We start from the raw sequence: 19,110 nt of genomic DNA, 5'->3' as shown, positions 1-19,110 counted from the left end.
TAAATGTTGTTATCATAAAAGTGTTAAAACTGTTGTAAGAGTAGATATCGAGCAGAGAGCAGAATATCTACAATGTTAAAGTTTTATTATAGATTTTATTACTGTCTTGCACATTTTATGGTGTATGAGATGATTTTGTAAATATCATCGATTTAATAAAAATGTTAAATAGATTGACATTGACATTTCCTTCGTAAAAGTGTATGTACTTACATAAGTTTTTTTCATAACATTCAGAAATTTCTTAGTTTTATTCGTTAATAAAATACATTTTTATCTTTAGGATTTATATTGTTGTTGTGATACATAGAGTATACATTTTATAATAAATTATTACATTATTGATGGTGAATTAAGTTGTATTCATACGATTTCATTAACCTTTATATTTCTCGTACCTTCTAGGTCGATCTTTACAGCGGAGACTGGTTACGACAAAGCGGCTGGGAGCCCTCACACGAGACAATATTGCTTGTCCACGGATACGCGGGAGGGGATGATACTCTTCCCATTGTTGTTCTTAGAGATGGTAATAATTATATATTAACAAAACATAGGTCTAAGCGGTCATTTGTCTTATGGCGGATTTGCCATATAACTGCTGCAAACGTCAGCTCATATTTTAATCTAAGAAAAAAGCTGTCAAAGATACGAATATTAGATGTTTAAAAATTCAGAGTTATTGAGATCTAATTTATATATAGATATTTAGTAAGATATAGAATATAATACATCGATACATTGGTGTACAATTGAATAAATTGAACGGTTAGTAAAAAATCAAGAAGAGAAGTATATACAATAAATCAAGCAATATTTTCATACAAGAAGAAATTATAAGTTTGTATTCATTTATATGTCATATCGTAGGTAATCATATAACGTCAGTCCTAAAAATCAAAATATTAGAGGGCAGGTAGGCAGCCAACCGGTACGTACAATTGACATGCTCTTAATTATAATTTTTGTAACGTTGTCGTGACGCTATCTTTAACGAAAAACCAAAAAAAAACTTAACTTTAATATATGTATTTCATAAGGTCAAAATCCGTCTGTCTTCGGCAAAATTGTTGATCTGTCAGATAAAGGCGATCAGAGAAAGTAGTCATAAAAGTACCAACATAATGTACTTCATGATTTGTGTAGTATGCAGGTACCTACTCTCACAGCTTTCTCTGCACGACCGCGGATCCAGAAATGCATGTCGATTTTTGTTATGCTGGTGCAATTTTGTTTATCTACACACTACACTGTGCCTTTCGCATAGTTTTAACTTTTACTAAGCCCGCACTTCGTTGACTTAAATTCAAATTATTGTTTTCGTTAGCAAATTATGATCAAAGGTTGTGAGATTACAGTGTGCACCTATCGCAAGATTAGTGTCTAGTATAGTCTAGAAAATGTTTACCTTGTTGCCAGTTGAGTATTTACTTCCAAAGAATCTTAAGGAACTGAACTGACCGGATTGCGTTATATAAAATAACATAGTCCAGAACGTTAGAACTTAGACAGTTTCCGTGTTTCAACGTTCGATTCGCCCTCTTATGTACCTCATAAGTTCTAAGTTATTCTAATAAAAAAGAACGTTTGTTATGTTACACTTTATTGAATGTTTATACTAATATTGTGAAACTGAAAAGTTTTTAGCAGTGGTGACTTTAAAACCAGAAGGTACCTTCTATACCAATAACACCCTACAATCAGTTTTCAACATACATATGTCTGAAGTAAATATTATGAGTTCTTTCTAAAACTTCAGCGTACCTACGTCGCGGTGGCTACAACGTCTTCATGCTGGACTGGGGCCAGCTCTGCCAGCCGCCGTGCTACGTAGCTGCAGTTCACAACCTGCGACCGGTCGCGCGATGCGTCGCAGAGGCTCTGGGGTCGTTGCGTCGCGCGGGATTGCGACCGGATCGATTGACGTGCGTGGGACACTCATTGGGCGCGCATTTATGCGGGATAATGTCCAATTATATCAACTTCAGGATGAACAGAATTATTGGTAAGCGTTTTAAATGTTTTGGAATGTGACTAAGATCAATTATAATTTGTCCACGTTAGGGTCTATTTATTTAAGTACTACGATTATTTAAATTTGATCTAGTTCTAGACAATTTGAAGGGGATTTAGTTCAATGTTAAAAATAATTACTAAATTACAATTTAAGTAATCGAATACTTGTCTGTAAGTATATTCCTTACATAAGATGATAAGTACATCAGCTACTTTGAGCTACCGGTTTGAAAATACTTTCTCTGGTGTTGCTACTTTTCTTGACTTGTTACCCATTATTTAACTAAAGCAGCCAAGTGCGATCCTACCCATGTACGGCAGATAAATAACTAAATATTTCTTTTGTATCAAAATAGTGAACGATGTTCCTTCACTCCATTTCACTTAAAATGGGACCAAATGACAACAATTTTCTATCAAATACACCTCAATCGGTGGAACTCATAAAAAAAACATCAGGCGAATTGTGAACCTTTGTATTTGGGAACGTCGGCAAAAAAGATCTTGACTGACTTATGTTGATGTTAAGGTAAATATAAAATTTGTAGGTAAATATTCGACTTAAAACAACTATAATTACATTCATAAAATTTATGTACTTATTTAATTATTTTGTTTGATCATGCTATAATTTCAAACTTCGTGCGCATTCAGTTTCGCGCCAATTTTCTTTTCACCAATTTTGTCTTTCATTTCAATTAAACTAATTTCGTCCACATAACATATTATCCGTTTAACAAATCATTATTTCCACATATTTTCAGGTCTGGACCCAGCCCGTCCCCTTATCAGATCAGCTCCAGCTCTGCGCCTGGACCCTGGAGATGCGAAAGCTGTCCACGTACTCCATACTAATGCTGGACGGTATGGGGAAGGTGCCAGGTTGGGGCATGCAGACTTCTGTTTGAATGGAGGGAGAAGTCAGCCGTACTGTGAGGATACTCCTAGTAAGTTGTGCATTTGAAAAATGATGGTAGAATGTTAGTAATTTCAACGAACTACATAACGTTGCACGAAACTAAATTCAGAGTTTTTACACTAAAAAATCTCTTTATTTAGTAAGGTCATGTACACGCACGCACGCCTTCAGTATCGTTTTTTAAAAACGATACGGGTCTCTGTTGAAGGTATATGCATAGATAAATAAATGGATACAAACAGTTTATTAACTTTTTTCGCAATTCGTTATCCCACATAGTTTACAAGTATCTCCAAATATTTACAGTACATTTATGAATTATGTATACGGTAGACATTTATGCTATTGTCCTAACCATATTCATTTCTCCGTTTCACATTTTGTTCTAAATAGAGTGTTAAAATGCATATTTTCATCAGTACAAATGTGTATGTGTTTAACAGATTTTGTGTACAAATGTGTTTTACAGCCACCGGTGGTCGATCTCCTAAAAAACGTAAAAGCTTTTTCTGCGCGCTTCATCATTTCAGATTAATTCTCATTAAAAACGTGTGAATCTTCAGGTTATAACTATAAATGTGTGTTTAGACGAAGCGCTGTGCAGCCACGTGTGGTCGATCTGCTACCAGGCGGAGAGCCTGTTCCGCGCGCGCGAGGCGGCGCCGTGCGGCCGGCGCTGCTCCGTGCGCGTGCCGCCCGCGCGTGCCTCCGCGCTCCCCGTGCCGCTGGGACAGCCCGCGCCTATGACGTATGAGCTACCTCAGATTTACACACAGGGAATCATCATCATCAGGGAATAGGATGGCGATAGACGACTTATGTTGCTGTCTTTTTCCCACACTGGTATTGGAATACCAAGCAATAGCTTGAGGACGTCACGGTTGCGCCTAGGTTACGGTTATAATAATAAATTTGGTAGCTAGTGATAGATGGATTGTGTAGACTGTTAACGGGAGCTTTACGTGAGGGGCTTAGTAGTTTCGCGAAGCACATATTAAGTGCAAAAAAGTTAGTATGAAACGGTTAGAAAGACAAAAGAAAATTGTGCAGATTTAAGTTCTTTTTCTTGGAGTCGATAGAACTATTGTATTTTTTTTATTTTTTTTTTTATGTCATAGCGGTGGTTCGCCTGATGGTAAACGATTATCACCGCCCATGAACATTCGCAAAGGTAGTGCCTCTGCGAATGCGCTGCCCGCTTTTAGTGGGTAAGGGAAAAGGAACGAATTCATGACAGGAAAGAAGGAATGGACTGGGACGGGTGAGGAAAAGGAAATAGGCCTCCGGCTCCCCCACTCACCGTACGAAACACAGTGGCATGCCGCTATTTCACGTCGGTTTTCTGTGGGGGTGTGGTACTTCCCCGGTGCGAGCTGGCCCAATTCGTGCCGAAGCGTGCTCGACTCCCACAATAAGATAATATAAATAAACTTAAAAACTCGTCATTTAATAATTATACAAATATTACTAGCTGACCCGGCATACGCTGCTCTGCCTTATCTTTTTTTATTTAGAGGTATGAAAAATAGATGTTGCTCTATTCTCAGACCTACCCGATCAGCACAAAAAATCTCATTAGAATCGTTGTAACCGTTTCGGAGGAGTATGGTAACTAACATTGTGACACAGGAATTTTATATATATTGAGATATAGACTTAACGAATCCCTTTATTTTTAATTAACCTTTGAATGCCATTCCAATAATCAGGGCATCAGGCGCGTACTGCCTCGAAGACTTCTCTACACCCTTCTGCCCAGCAACTACGGGCTTGAAGGAAGGCGACATCAGATGCTGTCTCGACAAACAGTACGCGGCCGCTGCAACAACCACACAACCGCCGAGAACTCGACCGAGGCCTATAGTACGCCTACGATCACGAAGGGTTAAGAACATTGCCTCCAACCATACATGGGAGGATAACAATTATCCGGCTATTGAGGAATGACAGAATTATATATTCTTTACTCTGCATTTATTGCAACTGTGTGTTCATGGTTTCTTTATGTCAATCCTCTAAATTGACTATAATAAGACTCTTACCGTTTTAATCTCTGTTATTACTTTTTTGTCTGTAGGTATTGTATCTTATCAAATTAAAGATTTCATGCCCTTTAGTTGTATCATGAACGTTTATTATGCGATAGTTATTTATATACAGAGCATTGAAATAAATAAATGTTACATTATTTTAAAGGGGGCAGGATTTGCTTGGACTGACTTTTTGTTGTTTAATATTAAGGAATAACTGTAAGAAGAATTAGTACAATATTTGTCTATATCATATTGTAGCCAAAGAATTTGTTTTAGAATCTAAAATAAATTATTATTTGTGGCATTGTCTTATTATTATTTTTCGCTACCAATTAAAAACTATATGTTCACATAAATCTTGGCCCAAAAATAAATTTAAACAGACTCAAGAAATAACCTAAAAATATATTTGTTTTTATTTGATTATTTTTCTTAATCGAACACTAAACATTTTGGTACATTTTCATAGTCTTCCACACACAGGATTCACCAATGTCCATTTAATATCAAACCAACTTCAATCAGAAATCCCTTGAATTCTTCCTGTAAAATAGCCTCTATATATAATTCAATGCATATATCACTTAAATGAGTGTATATAAAATGTCTTATATTATTAAACCACGAATATGAGTGGGATAATCGTGCGTATAAGAGCTGTCTCTAACATTAAAATTATCTGTCACGTTTGACCTATGCGGATGGTCATCAAGTAAAATAAGGCAATAGGTATGCTAAATTAATTCAAACACACGATCAACTGTCACGACTTAAGCGAGGTGAAGATGACCATAACATCAGATTGTCCATTTTCATATAGAAGGCATTTTAGAGGGTTATATCCACGTGTGATGATGCTGGATAACATTTTATGGTGTTCGTGTTACACGATTTATGAAATGTTTGATTCATCGCGATACGTAATAGTGACTGGTTCTGAGAAGTTTGATTTCGACCTCTGAGCGATTCTACTTACAACAAAAAACAAAAAAAAACTATCAAATAAATCTTTTTAATTTACTTACAATTTTAGTCTTATATTTGTAGGCAACATAGCCCACTATTTGAGATATGAAGATAAGGGAAACAATATAGAAGACAAGTGATATTAATTTCTCATCCATGTCAAATATATCAGAATGCAGAATTTCGTATGTCAAGTAGGTACCAACAACACCACGGAGAGTAAGGAATGATATCAAGTACATAATCTCTACTACATGGTATAAGATGTTCTTATTACAACCTTCGTATCTTAAGAACCTGAAAAGACAAACCATGTTGAGCTATATTAATTAGGTATTGTACAGCTAAGTAAAAAAAAAAGGTGTGTGTGCGATTCACACATGATAGAAGTGAAACTTCAATAAATCGTCAAAAGAATGAATAAAATAGTATGTATATTTCTGTCTCATTCTTTGCCGGCTTCATTCTACACATTTTTGTATTTCTGTCTCTTACCTGTCGTTTTTCCGTTGCATCAGGTTTGAAATCACAACGATTCTAAAGAAGTTTCACTTCAAAAATAAGAAAAACATGTTATGAAACTATATCCCACTATATGACGATATAATTCCTTTAAAAAATAAATCGAACATCGACAAATTTGAGATACTCAAAGTGATTAGTTTTTTGTCTATACCAGGAATTGTTTTTCTTTAAACGAATAGGGACGTTTTTCCGTTTCGGTTTGAAATTTTAATAGCCACAACCGTTCACATACCATCTTGTTTGTAGAAGAGGATTAGTGACTTCCATCAATGCGAGAGTGCAAGCGAAAGTGCAGCCCGTATACTGCTTACTCATGTAAATGTTTATGGCGATCAGGGCACTGATATGGTGACACAGCATCACATAACTATCCGTCCAATATATTATGCACCAGAGTAGGTCGAACGCGAAGTAACCCCATGACCAGACCATTGTGGCATAGTGAGCCCATGTTATTTTACCTATATTGCAAGAAATACCAGATTATGAGTGTAGTTTTATTATTAAAAAAAACATCCGAAACGCTATAACCGATGTACCGAAAAAATTTCAAGCCTTTCCTCCTACATTAGATTTCATATTGTTTAACCAAGTTTTAGAGTATGTAAATACAGTGAAACTACCATAATTTCAACAAAAAAGGTTAATACAGGCATGTATAAATTTTGAAACAAATTTAATTTTAGGACTTGTTGTTTAAGATTGAGTGGTAGTGGAATTGGTATAAATACTATTGTTGAACGCAATTTTTGTTCTATGTCTCACGTAGGTACAGGAATATGAACTACTAGCTTTAGAATACTCTTAGTGTGAAAGTAGTTTCGCCATGTTACCATAGATGTCACTTTTATATAATATTTGTTGTTTCCTAATAATACATTTAATTTGTTAAAAAATTTAAACAGAGCAGTAACGTATAAAAGATTAATAATGATCACTGGCAGCAAAATTTAGCCGGCGACAGATACCCTTGATAGATAGAAAACATCAGAGATATTCCCCTTCTGTTCTATAATAAATAATCTTTTTATTGTTTTTACTCATACTTATTATTGCATAACGTTGGATAGCTACTATTTTATTCTCTTTTTTGTGTATTAATACAAACGAGATGTTCGAAATGATTTTACAATGTATTTAACAATGACAATATCTATTAAGACAAAATAAATGTTTGAGAAATGATGAAACGGTTTTCTTCGATTTTTTTTAAATAACTTTATCCAGTACGATAATTCAAGAAAAAAGCTAAACCTACATTACCAAATCTAGTAGGCCAACTTACTGGTGAGGCGTTCCCTTGTTAGAGTAAAGATCCCACATTGCCAGAGGCCAGCTGCGGTAGCCACCGTGCCGTGGACGAGGGTCACAGCCCTCGAATACCATTCTGGACTCTTTCCAGGGAACTTTGCAGCACAAAACACGTAAGACCACGTCCAGCATATGAACGACGATAATTTAATCAGCGATGCTGTGGATAGTTCAGGCCGTACCGCCATTTTAAATTACGAAAAATTTTGTACCACCTTAGTTTATCACATTTTATTATTTTTACAACATGTTATGTACTTAACAGATTGAATTTGCTTATGACATTGTCAAATGTCGAACTTTTTTAAAAACGGGGGCTTAGGGTAAAAAAATCAAGCACCATCCAAAATTATTTATTTTATATAATATTCAACGCACGTTATAACATTTACCCGTATAAATATATACAAATCGCTTAAACATTACATACAAACTCCAATAATATTATTACAATATAAATGCTACATATATATTTTAATTGAATATCTACACGTTTTTGGGATTTGGGGACATTATAGGCAGTGAATTGAATTCGCATACATTCAATTCCACTTATTCGTAATACTAATTTACGAAAATTGTGTTTAGTTATTTAGGTTCACTGTTAACGATTGCGTAACAGTTATATTAACATTCATAATTATGCTAAGTTTTCACGCGATTTCACCGACAGCGTAATTTCTCAACATATTTTTCTATAGCACGATATCTGCTCGGGGTCATGGAGTCTTTGAGCATTTGATTGAAACGTGGATCTTCTGCTAAAGTGACGCAAAGATGTCGAGCGTGAAGTCTCGTTTCAGGGTGAGCGTCACCGAGGAGCTCCCCTGCAGCACGTAGTATTACTATCCGCGGTTCTGGAGGGAGTTCTAGAATTTTCGACGCGCCTGCGTGTCTCGCAAGACGTGCTAACGCTTGAGCAGCCGCTGCCCTAACAGGGCCTGCCCTATGAGTTGCGCCTCGCCTGGCCAAAGCGACTCCAGCTCTTGCACATCCCGCGCCACAAGCCACTCTTCCTAACGCATTGGCAGCTTCAGCTCTTAAGAATCTATTTGCATCAGCACAGCGCTCCAACAGAGCACCTGCTGCCTCTTCTACTTCTGGCTCTAATATTTTTCCACGATGATCAAACAATGTTCCCAATGCTGCGCAGGCAGCTCGAGCTACTCTAGATCGAAGTGATCGCACATGAGCTGAGGCAGAACGGACAACAGCTCGCCAGCTTGCAGCCGGCGCGCGAGCTGTTTCGTCTGCTGCGAGTCTTTCAATTTCAGCCAACGCACTAACAATCGCCTCCCAGTCTTCATGACGCGGTGATAATATGGTCTCCGCCAATGCGGTCCGCACATCGCGCTCTACGATTCTCTTAGGCTCGTCTTCTTCGTGAACAATTTGTATAGATTCATTTGAATGATAACTCGTTGGTCGTTCAGATAAGGCGGATTTTACACTCTGCGGTCGTGAAACTGTATTTTCAACTTTCTCCACAGATTCTTGAGAAATTGTTTCTTCTAGTTGTTTTTCTTCTTCTTGTTGTTCTGTAGGTGTTTTGTCGTACAAACTTGGTTGAGATTGACTTGATTTTTCAGAACAATCTTCGACATGGATCGAAGGAGTACTGGGCGCTTGTGATACAACTTCAGCCTTCTGCATTCCACTTTCCGTCGGTTCCGAAACATCTTCAATTATAGCTTTCTCATCTTTTAAGGGGGTCGAAATGTCCGCCTTGTCTGATGTTCTTGTGTTTGCACTGGAATCTCTAAAACAAAGATATTAAATACTTCAATAACAGCGTATAGACCAAAAGAGACATCATATAAAGCATAAAAAGCTGCTCTAAATGACGTCTCAAATAGACTACCCCGTATGATTTCTCTATCACACTAAACATCGCAATAGCATGTCTAGTGTAGCGCATAATTCGCTATAAACGACACATTATCATATCCCGTTACCGCGTATGCAGCGGCAGGTCAGCGACCAGGTCGGGCGCGAGCGCGGGCCGCACGGGCGCGGCGCCGCAGCAGCACAGGCGCCGCATGCCGCCGCCCTGCACCGCTCCACACCCGCGACTGACGCCACCCCGCGACAATTATCTACCACCGGACAACCATTCCCCTCGCATATTCGACACCCCCACTAACATGTTAAACCCGGAAGTGACGTACGCAGTAACAGAATAGTTTCAAAGACTCAAAGCCGCGCAAGGTTGACCTAGGATTATATTTGTATATTTTATAGCCAATTAAAGAGTTATTAGTCGACCGGTCAGTTTCAAAGTGGAGCGATTCGGCGATAGCATAAATGGGTCGCCCATGAACGCCTTGAATGGGCGGCAGTAATTTCTGTTTATGTGGGTTACTCGGGTCACGCAATTATACTAAAAGTAGCCGAAACACTCGCCGGCTATTCGAAAAAATTATCGTCCGTCAATAGATAATCAGACAGTTTGAGCGAGTTACAGCGATTAGAATAGGATATTAATTCCCGTATCGACCCCGTGACCCGATTCTTGGGTAAGTGTTCACTCGTTCTTGAATGATGTGTGACCTAGCTAATGTTCGAAATCCGTTGTTCCTTTGGTTGCTAAGATACGAATACAAACTTGTCCTAAAGATATTGCTGTTAATCATTATACATTATACCTACCACTCGTGTGATTATATATCTTTTTCAACCCCTGGTTCTAATGTATTTACACAAAAATATTAGATGTGTACTACACATTACATTAAAGATCATTAGAAAAAAATTAACCTCACATTCAGAAGTATTAAATGTAGTATAAAAAATTAATTTCTAACAAACTACTAGTATTAACGCATATGACATAAATGGTTTCTTTAAATATTCCTACTACACTTGGCTTGAAGTAATTGTATGAACTCCTTTGCGACATAAGAATAAAGACAATGAATTATATTTACGTTATATTTACGTTATTTACGTCTTTTATTTATATATATTTACGTCTTTTATATATATTTATGTCGTTGGAGGAGGGTAATTTTTATTTACCCAGGAATAAAAACTAGGATATTTCTTCGATGTTATTACAGAAAAGTACTAGGCAAACATGAGTCAGGAAGGGGTGCAGAACAAATGGAATAAGGTATAACAATAGACCGTGCGCGGCCAATTTAAATATGAAATATGAGGGAGTAACCTCAAGGAAAAAATATAGCAAGATAAAATTATTATTGATAGTAGAGTTGTGAAAAGGGTAAGAAAAATTTATGTTAACAAAAGAAAATGCGCTTACATAAAATGCCTCTTTTAAGAGCTAAGAATCTCAAAATTTAATAAATATGTTTAAGAATTATTCAAATACCTATCTAAACATATATGAGCATATAGAGATGAGTTTCCAGCTAAAGAATAATAAATGTTTTTTTTTATAAAACAACTACACAATAATGACACTGACCGTAATAAAATTCCGCAACATGGCCGACTTCCTAGAATCAACAAAGTTTAGTGAAAAGTATCGATTGTGAAGAAAATTCATCGTTACGATTGGTTTTCAGTGAATTTCATCAAATATGTATAAAGTTCAAAACCTCGACAGCTGAAGGGTTTCCCGTAGACAAGGTCAAATTGTGGGTTATTAAGACACAGAGCCGCATTTATGAAAAGATACCTAGCCTACACTGGGCCATGGAATATTCATTTTTATTGTTAATAATCCATCAGATTTCAATGTTACAATCACGAAAAAAAATAATAGCAATGAATATTTATAATAGCTACGAATATAAGACGGAAAAAATGGGATTTATTCTAATTTAAGAGAAGAATGTAATGATTCTTTCTATTGTACAACACATTTTTATATAGTAACCTTTATTTCAAAAAATTATCTAATTAACTTTATCTAATTTATTACGCAGTACATACCGTTCGTGTAAATTCGTTTGCGGTTTGACATCAAACACTCTTCCAGGTGAAGAAATACCTATAAAAATATACAGACTTTTATTATTTTATTGCTTTTTAGTCTATTGTTTATCCTTAAATAATCTTATTTAAAATTGAGTCAGGCGAGATGGTGATTTATTTAAATTAAATGAAAATGCATTTAATTACAAAATGTGTTAAAATATCACTTGAAATATAGAAAATGAATGATGATTTCATTATCTGTAAACTATAAAAATATCCAAATAGTTGACCAAAATCTGATTGACGCTCCATGAATCTGGGGCCCCGTTGATGTCATGTACTTTAAATCTATACTAATATTATAAAGATGAAGATTTGTTTGTTTGAACGCACTAATCTCAGGAACTACTGGTATGATTTGTAAAATTATTTCAGTGTTAGATAGCCCATTTATTGAGGAAGACCATAGGCTACAAATATACCACGGTCGAAGCCCGTGCGGATTTGATACTCAATAATAACATTTGCTCTGTTTCGCTACAGAAGTGATTTTTAAATAAAAATTTAAAATGACGTGAGAGGTTTGATTATAAATACGTAAGCGGCCTTTTTAGGTCGACTTAGAACTGAAAAACATGATAACACTGAAATATAATTGCTGTGTAGTTTTTATTTACTTCGTGTTTTCAAATTGAAAAAATAAAGTAAATTACACTTATAATTCAGTATATTTACTTACACCATATTTATTCTGACTTCCTCTTCTATAATAGTTTATGTTTTCTCACGTAACAATATCTATCGAAATGGTGAAGGAAAATATATTAAGGAAACAGGCATCCAACAGTCCAAGAAAAAAATGGTGTTGGCCAACGTGGTGGATTATTGCCTGAAGCCTTATAGGAGACCTGTGTCCCTGCAGTGGCGACATTCATGGTCTGATGATGATTATGATAAAGAATTGGCGATCGAACCCAGAACCTTTCGTTTGTTTCACGTCAAATACGGTAATTAAAGTTAATTTAATCCAAATAGATCATCAAATCAGTTATAATAAATCTGTTATGTAATTTTTATTTAACCAAATAACAATTATTAATTACTCCATTTAAATAAATAATATCGATTATAGTGTCAAAAATAAATTAATCGTATAAAACAAATAAACATAAATACATGAGCGAGAATGAATGAATAAACGAAGCAATACAAGGATTGAATAAACATTCATTCTCTCCACCTTTGGCAGCCCGGTAGAGATCGATAATAAGCGTACTTACGCCTTACGTACTTTATAAATCTCTATTTTGTTTGCAACATTTCGAATTTGGTGTGGTACATTACAATGCTAAATAAATAAACATTTAATTTTTACTTTTATAGCATTAAAATGCTTTTTAATGATAAGTTTTTTTGAAAGGATTGAAAAAAAATTATTACGAGGCGGGAGAGGAACCCGCGTCTTTTTGCCAAACCGTAGCAACGCCTAGCCTCTTGGCCATCCGTAATCCCACCTCAGTAACCGAATTTCTTCTACTCTTTCGGTTCTATTTGCCTAAGGGGCACCCCTCGCCATCTATTAAGATGATTAAGAACCATCACAACCAACAGGAAACATTATTTCAATGATTACAATACTGTATCGATGGAACGCGGCTTTTGTTAAAATTCATTATTAGTGTTATAGCATTAAAATGCTTCATAAACGATATATTTTTTTTGAAAAAATAAAAAAATGATATAATAAATTAATATTACCAGGTAGCGGTGCGGAGTCAGGCAGCGGGCGCAGCCGGCGCGGGCGCGGCGCCGGCGCGGGCGGCGTCGAGCGGGCGCGCCGAGTCGACACCGGCAAGTGCGACCTGTACCCACTACACAGTACGACGAAGAAAGAAAGCTAATCATCTATTTTGACACAGACACACACACACACACACACAACATATAATAATAGAAAGCAACAGCATATAATAAATCAGAAAAGAAGAAAAATTAACGGCTAGACTAAAAAAAAGCTCCCAAAAAGGGATAAAAGGGGAAGGAAAGGCCACTCAGGAAACATGAGGCATAATGCCTCAGCTCTGATTTTCAGTGGCACCCTTTATATATATGCGATCTCTTCCAGACAACCCGGAAGAGAGGATAAAAAGTAAGTAGTGTATGAAAATAATAAAAAATACTTACTTTGTAAAATGATACGATCGTATGCCCTCCACAGGTCTGTTTAGTCGATCTCGTAACTGTAGAAAAATAAGTAATTAATTGGTAAGTTATAACAAATATTACCAATACAATCATTAGCCAATCAAAGCGGTAAAAGTATATTTCTAAAAATTAAAATAATTTATTTATATAAAACTGCCATATGGCTAATAGAAAGACCTTAAAAAATCTGCAAATCTATCTATACTACTTCTAAAAAAACATAAAGTTATCTGCGTTACACGACTTATAACTGCAGAACGGCTAAACGGACTTTAATGATTTTGTTTAATTGGATTTGTTTCTGCTTAGATTGAGATACTAAAACTTTAATAAATTAAAAACTTAAAAATTCTCCCCATGCGAAATCGGGGCGATTAGCTAGCATTAAATACGATATTATATATAATATTACAAAACAATAAAATACCTTGTCACAAAAGATATCTGCTTGAGAAGAACCAGAGAGCCTTCGTCTTACAGCAGCCAACACTGCAGCGGGTCCTGCGGCTCGAGCCAGACATAACGCTGACCTTAATCTGGCTTCTTCTATTTCTGACTCTGGGAGCTAAAAAATATAAAAAATTAATAATTTCATGAATCAAAACTCGAGAGAAATTTGTATGATATTATAATATAACAGCATAATGTAAAACTTTGTATTTATCTATTCTTCAGATTTTGCTGTTATCAATGCATGATCGAAATACAAGAAAGCTAAAATAGAAAGAACATACACTCGAAGGATATTATCATTTCATATAAGCATAAAAATAATAGCATGACAGAACCAAGAAAAGACAAAGTTTTATTCCAGAAAACCGTTTAAATTAAGTGAAATAAACAAAATAAAATATCAATCTAACATACAAAATATATCACGCAAGAAGGTAAATTACCCTTATAACATTCGGATCAAACACCAGTTCTACCAAGTGATGCAACGCTATCCGTTGCAGCAAAGCATGAGGCAGGGCGTTGGGCGGCGGCTCGCGGGTGGTCCGTTCGAGTAAGGTGGGCAAGAGCTGTCGGATGCAATCAGCGCTGCTATTACGTACTACGGCACACACTACCCCCTCACTTGGGGCTTTTGTGGCTGGTATCTGGGAGAAAACGAAGGAATCGTTTAACTCTTCATGGAAAATAAAATAAGTAAATGATTCGTATGTTACATGATAAAACCCCTTCTGATAGGTATGTATTGTTGAAGTACTTGGGTTTTGAAGAGTTCTTTGACTTGGCGTTTGAATTTTTATACAGCAATTTCAAGAGTTTATGTTGATGACCATAGTGTTATAAACGAAGTGTCGTTTTATGCTCGAAGTAATTCTAGCTTTACCTACCGACTAACATAATTAAAATTAACATGCCAGAAAAAAAAAATAAAATTTAATCGGATAACATTTCAAACCATTTTGTTTATATATATATATATATATATATATATAACAAATTGTCATAAGCTGCTATAATTAATTTTTATTTTATATAGCCTTCCTCAATAAATGGGCTATCTAACACTGAAAGAATTTTTCAAATCGGACCAGTAGTTCCTGAGATAAGTACGTTCAAACAAACAAACTCTTCAGCTTTATAATATTAGCATAGATTATTTTAATACAGATTAATTTGGTTTGGTAAGGTACCTCCTACTAATCCATTAATCACTTCCTACTATCGCCCTTGACTTCTCTTATTATGTTACAATTTCATTGCTTTCTTAAGTATAGCTTAATAAGAAGTTCTAGAAATTCAGTAATGCGTAAAAAAGGGCTAATCTTGTTTAGCTTCATTATGAACCGGAGATTATCCTATTATAGTTTACCACGGAAAAAATATAAAACTATAAACCCGGAAAAAAATGTAGGTTTCTAATAGTACAAGAATGGATCGAGCTGTTTTACTTAATTCGTACCAAACAAACAAACTTCCATGTAATGTTCGTATACATATGGTGTAAGCATAATATGACATACAGCATCACTAAGGGCCCACATGTGCTGCACAAGAGACAGGGCAGCTGGCTCCACGCGCAGTACATTATCAGTTTCCAATAACGCCCCGTGGAGCTGGTCTGCCGCTTTCACTGCTGCTATCCAATTTTCCTGTGATATGTGATGATATTTCTTTATTTTTTCAAAATTTAAAACTACAGTAGCAAATACAATTAAACAGAAATGGAGAGGACTGATGTCTGCGTTTGGCAGTGGTCTCTGATCACCAGGTACTCACCCATTTGAACCGCTTAAAGTTAGCCCATTACGTATAAGTAAAATCATAAAATACATAGCTTAGATTTTCAGTTTTAGTAAAGGATAAGTAATAGAACAAAAGTAAATAAAAAGAATTCTTAAACTATCACACATATGTGCATGTAAAAAGTAAGGTAACTAAATTGAATTAGATTAGAAATTGATAAATAAATAAATGACTTTCTAGCTAATACGGCTATCAGCCAGCGTTGAGATACGAATATTACGTATATTATATCTTTTTACTCAAAGTAGGATTACAGATCTGTTGTTTTTTGAGTGAGTGCGTTGCAAGCATGTATATTCATTTGAATTATTTGAAATTGCTATGAATTTTCATCCATTTTAGATAAGGTATTAAGTTTTAATTCCTGTAGGGAGTAGAAACATAACAATTATATATATGTATATGATCTGAATTCATTCAAATATAAGAAAATAAATCCAAATTTTTTCCTTTATAGCTTTATATACAAAAAAATACACTTTAAGGTAGTAACCATAAATTTGCAAATAAAAACTAAAAATCTAGGTTCACTGTTATCGTCTTAAAATATCTGAGTTCATAAAATTAGCATGCAAAGGACAAAATGTCCAGACATGTCAAGGGTGAATAATAAACAGACGAAAATAATAAAGTTTGTTCCTCACGGTATGTTTCTTTTATTGCTACCGGTGAGCGAATTTTTATATAGATTCTAATTTACATTTTTGTCTAAAAAAATAGGCACATTTCATTCATATTAGCATCAGATATTCATATCAGTACCAAAATTATAGCTTACAGACAAACTAAAATCTTCTGTAGTAATGTCTAAAAGGACTGAACTTTATTCTCATTACAGATGATGTAACATGCTTCTTACCGTATTATGCAGCTGATCTGCAACGTGTTTGGGTACAATACCCAGTGTCTCCCAGTCATATTGCGTCTTCAGATGTGAAGACGGTCGCGGTGATACCAACAAGGACTCAGGCGGAGACGATGCGATTAGACTGAGAACAAATCTAGAAAGGCAAATAATATAGATTGATATATTTCATTTTGATTTCATTCGCATTATGTTTTTTCTTTAAAATAACATTCAATGAATGTATTACTTATATATATTTTATAATATTATTATAAATCAATTAATCAATATTACGAATATTAAAAAAATATGTTCTAACAAGGATAATCTAGGTAGGTATTGCTAGTTGTATAATTGTAGCATTATTATTAAGTTGATTATATTCACTTACCCATTTTTCTCAACACTCACTCGGGTTTGCTGTCGTCTTGGAGATAAAGTAGGACTCCTTTGTAAATTATGTAAAACTTCCACCTCTCTATGTACTTCAACTGGACTCGGAACTTTTTCAGGAGATCTCACATCGGTGAGAGTCAACGCAAATCCCGTTCGATCCTTTGATTTTGCACTTTCCTTCCCACACTTAAAATAATCATACAATTCACTCAATGATTTTGATTTAAGCTTGTTAGTCTTACCATTGCTGAGACCATTTCCCCTATTTATAACTGGCAACGGTATTCCACTTCTCTTAGGTACTGTTCGTTCTTTTTCAGAAGTTTCTTTCTTTAATTCTTTTGCTTTATTCAAAATACTAGGTTGTTCTAACATAGCGGATTTGTCAATCAATTCGGAACGTCTATTTTGATTTGAGTCATCTTCACTGTTTAACAAATTGTCACTATCCGGCGTCCGTATTTTAACACTTTCACCACCGAACCGAACCTTTTTCACCACTACGTCGGAATCCTCTTCTGACTCGACTTCACTGTATTTCAAAAACATTCGATCATCACTATCACAATCTTCATCACTTCCAATATTTCTATCAGATTCAGTTTCATTTTGTTCCAAAACAGTCATTGTAATCGCCGTGTCCGAATCAAACTTTATTTCAGTTTCAATAATCACTTTGGCATAATTATTATTATTCAATGGAATTCTATAAGACTCAGATTCAGATGAGGAATCAGTGGAAAAATTAAGAGGTATTGTGGTTGAACTATTTAAAATACGATTAATTTGCATAAGGTGTTGATTGCGGGGTTTTCTCGGAGCGTAATAAACATCCATGGAGTCTTCGTCGTATATTTCACACAAATATCGAAATTTTTCCTGTATCCTCGAATCGAATTTAGAAAATAGTAACATATAGTCACGTGGTCCACAGACACGACGCAATTTCATTAATGATCTTAAGGCAACGTCCCGATGAAGTGGGTCAAATAACTTTTGACCTAAATCTTCAAATATAGGGTACAGGTCAAGGTCTCTACACCTTCTTTTTAATATACCGACGAGGGCAGGTATAGAAAGTATCAATCCAGTCACAACATTAATTTTGAAATTGAAATCAGCGGAATGGGGTCGAATATTATTGTAGGAACACTTGTCTAATATAGCACGTGCTGCACATTCGGGTTCTTCACAGTGCGTGCAAAATACCTTCAAAGCGTCCAACGCGGCCTTTCTTACATTCGGCGAGCTATATCCAAGATTGTCGATAACTTGATCAAAGGGGAAGGAGAGTGCATTATTTGAGAGCGGCAGTAGATCAGCCAGCACGCGTAACGCATGCAACCGTACTTCCCATTCTGGGTGTGTGAGTCGATCTTTGATAGCTGTATAAAGTAATTGCACGTCGAGATCTGGAGGTAAGGCACGAGCTCGCAACACACGGTCCCAAAGGGGTGCAAGGGGCGGCGGCGGCGTTTCGGGCAGTTGCATCGTGGTGGACTGCCGCGTGTGGCGTGCCCGATCGCGCCGCCTCGCTAGACTCAACTGGGTTAATGATCGAATAGTAAGCCACACCGCCCCTGACCAATCGATGAGATATAAACACAGGTGGTTGTATATACCAACGTATATTCAGTCCATAGTCTGGTCACTACACTCACGACGTTAGAAACATATTGAAATGAGCATATTAGCTGTGAGCTTCTGTTAACGAGCCCGCATGTGTGAAAATCAATAATTTTGAATGTCAAATT

At 35.8% G+C, this 19,110-nt stretch overlaps 3 protein-coding genes across 3 annotated transcripts in view; 1 reads left to right on the top strand and 2 right to left on the bottom strand.

Annotated features, from left to right (window-relative positions):
* The window catches only part of LOC119834215 (pancreatic triacylglycerol lipase-like), an 8,840-nt gene extending 3,568 nt beyond the window's left edge, over nucleotides 1–5,272 (top strand). The window contains exons 3-7 of the mRNA XM_038358547.1: nucleotides 406–529; nucleotides 1,760–2,005; nucleotides 2,781–2,963; nucleotides 3,524–3,683; nucleotides 4,645–5,272. Of these exons, the coding sequence (XP_038214475.1) occupies nucleotides 406–529; nucleotides 1,760–2,005; nucleotides 2,781–2,963; nucleotides 3,524–3,683; nucleotides 4,645–4,882 (951 nt within the window). The 3' untranslated portion in view covers nucleotides 4,883–5,272. The remainder of the gene's footprint in view (nucleotides 1–405; nucleotides 530–1,759; nucleotides 2,006–2,780; nucleotides 2,964–3,523; nucleotides 3,684–4,644) is intronic.
* Nucleotides 5,273–5,804: 532 nt separating this feature from the next.
* On the bottom strand, nucleotides 5,805–7,958 carry LOC119834294 (TLC domain-containing protein 5-like). Its single transcript, XM_038358633.1, has 4 exons — nucleotides 7,745–7,958; nucleotides 6,692–6,920; nucleotides 5,994–6,231; nucleotides 5,805–5,825 (listed from the first exon to the last, which is right to left on the bottom strand). Exons 1-4 carry the CDS (start codon nucleotides 7,956–7,958, stop codon nucleotides 5,805–5,807), a joined length of 702 nt encoding a protein of 233 aa, XP_038214561.1.
* A 305-nt stretch (nucleotides 7,959–8,263) lies between these two features.
* On the bottom strand, nucleotides 8,264–18,915 carry LOC119834415. The gene is made up of 9 exons (XM_038358772.1): nucleotides 17,352–18,915; nucleotides 16,973–17,114; nucleotides 15,831–15,959; nucleotides 14,754–14,957; nucleotides 14,285–14,422; nucleotides 13,837–13,892; nucleotides 13,411–13,523; nucleotides 11,668–11,725; nucleotides 8,264–9,529 (listed from the first exon to the last, which is right to left on the bottom strand). The coding sequence occupies exons 1-9, from the start codon at nucleotides 18,845–18,847 to the stop codon at nucleotides 8,434–8,436; spliced, it is 3,432 nt and encodes a 1,143-aa protein (XP_038214700.1). The 5' UTR covers nucleotides 18,848–18,915; the 3' UTR covers nucleotides 8,264–8,433.
* Nucleotides 18,916–19,110: the final 195 nt, after the last annotated feature.

Source organism: Zerene cesonia, chromosome 19 (genome assembly GCF_012273895.1).
Source record: "Zerene cesonia ecotype Mississippi chromosome 19, Zerene_cesonia_1.1, whole genome shotgun sequence".
NCBI classification, from domain to species: domain Eukaryota; kingdom Metazoa; phylum Arthropoda; class Insecta; order Lepidoptera; family Pieridae; genus Zerene; species Zerene cesonia.
The sequence above is the reverse complement of the archived record's forward strand: the minus strand, read 5'-3'. Positions and strand labels throughout refer to the sequence as shown.

What these genes read in the sequence shown, in the direction of transcription:
- LOC119834294 (XM_038358633.1), bottom strand. Translation starts at nt 7,958, where the DNA reads ATGGCGGTACGGCCTGAACTATCCACAGCATCGCTGATTAAATTATCG. An exon ending in AACAAGGGAACGCCTCACCA is followed by an intron (nt 6,921 to 7,744) that starts GTAAGTTGGCCT and finishes CTTGCAATATAG; the next exon opens with GTAAAATAACATGGGCTCAC. An exon ending in CCTCTTCTACAAACAAGATG is followed by an intron (nt 6,232 to 6,691) that starts GTATGTGAACGG and finishes TTGTCTTTTCAG; the next exon opens with GTTCTTAAGATACGAAGGTT.
- LOC119834415 (XM_038358772.1), bottom strand. Translation starts at nt 18,847, where the DNA reads ATGCAACTGCCCGAAACGCCGCCGCCGCCCCTTGCACCCCTTTGGGAC. An exon ending in CGATCGTATCATTTTACAAA is followed by an intron (nt 13,524 to 13,836) that starts GTAAGTATTTTT and finishes CGTACTGTGTAG; the next exon opens with TGGGTACAGGTCGCACTTGC. An exon ending in TGACTCCGCACCGCTACCTG is followed by an intron (nt 11,726 to 13,410) that starts GTAATATTAATT and finishes ATATTTTTATAG; the next exon opens with GTATTTCTTCACCTGGAAGA.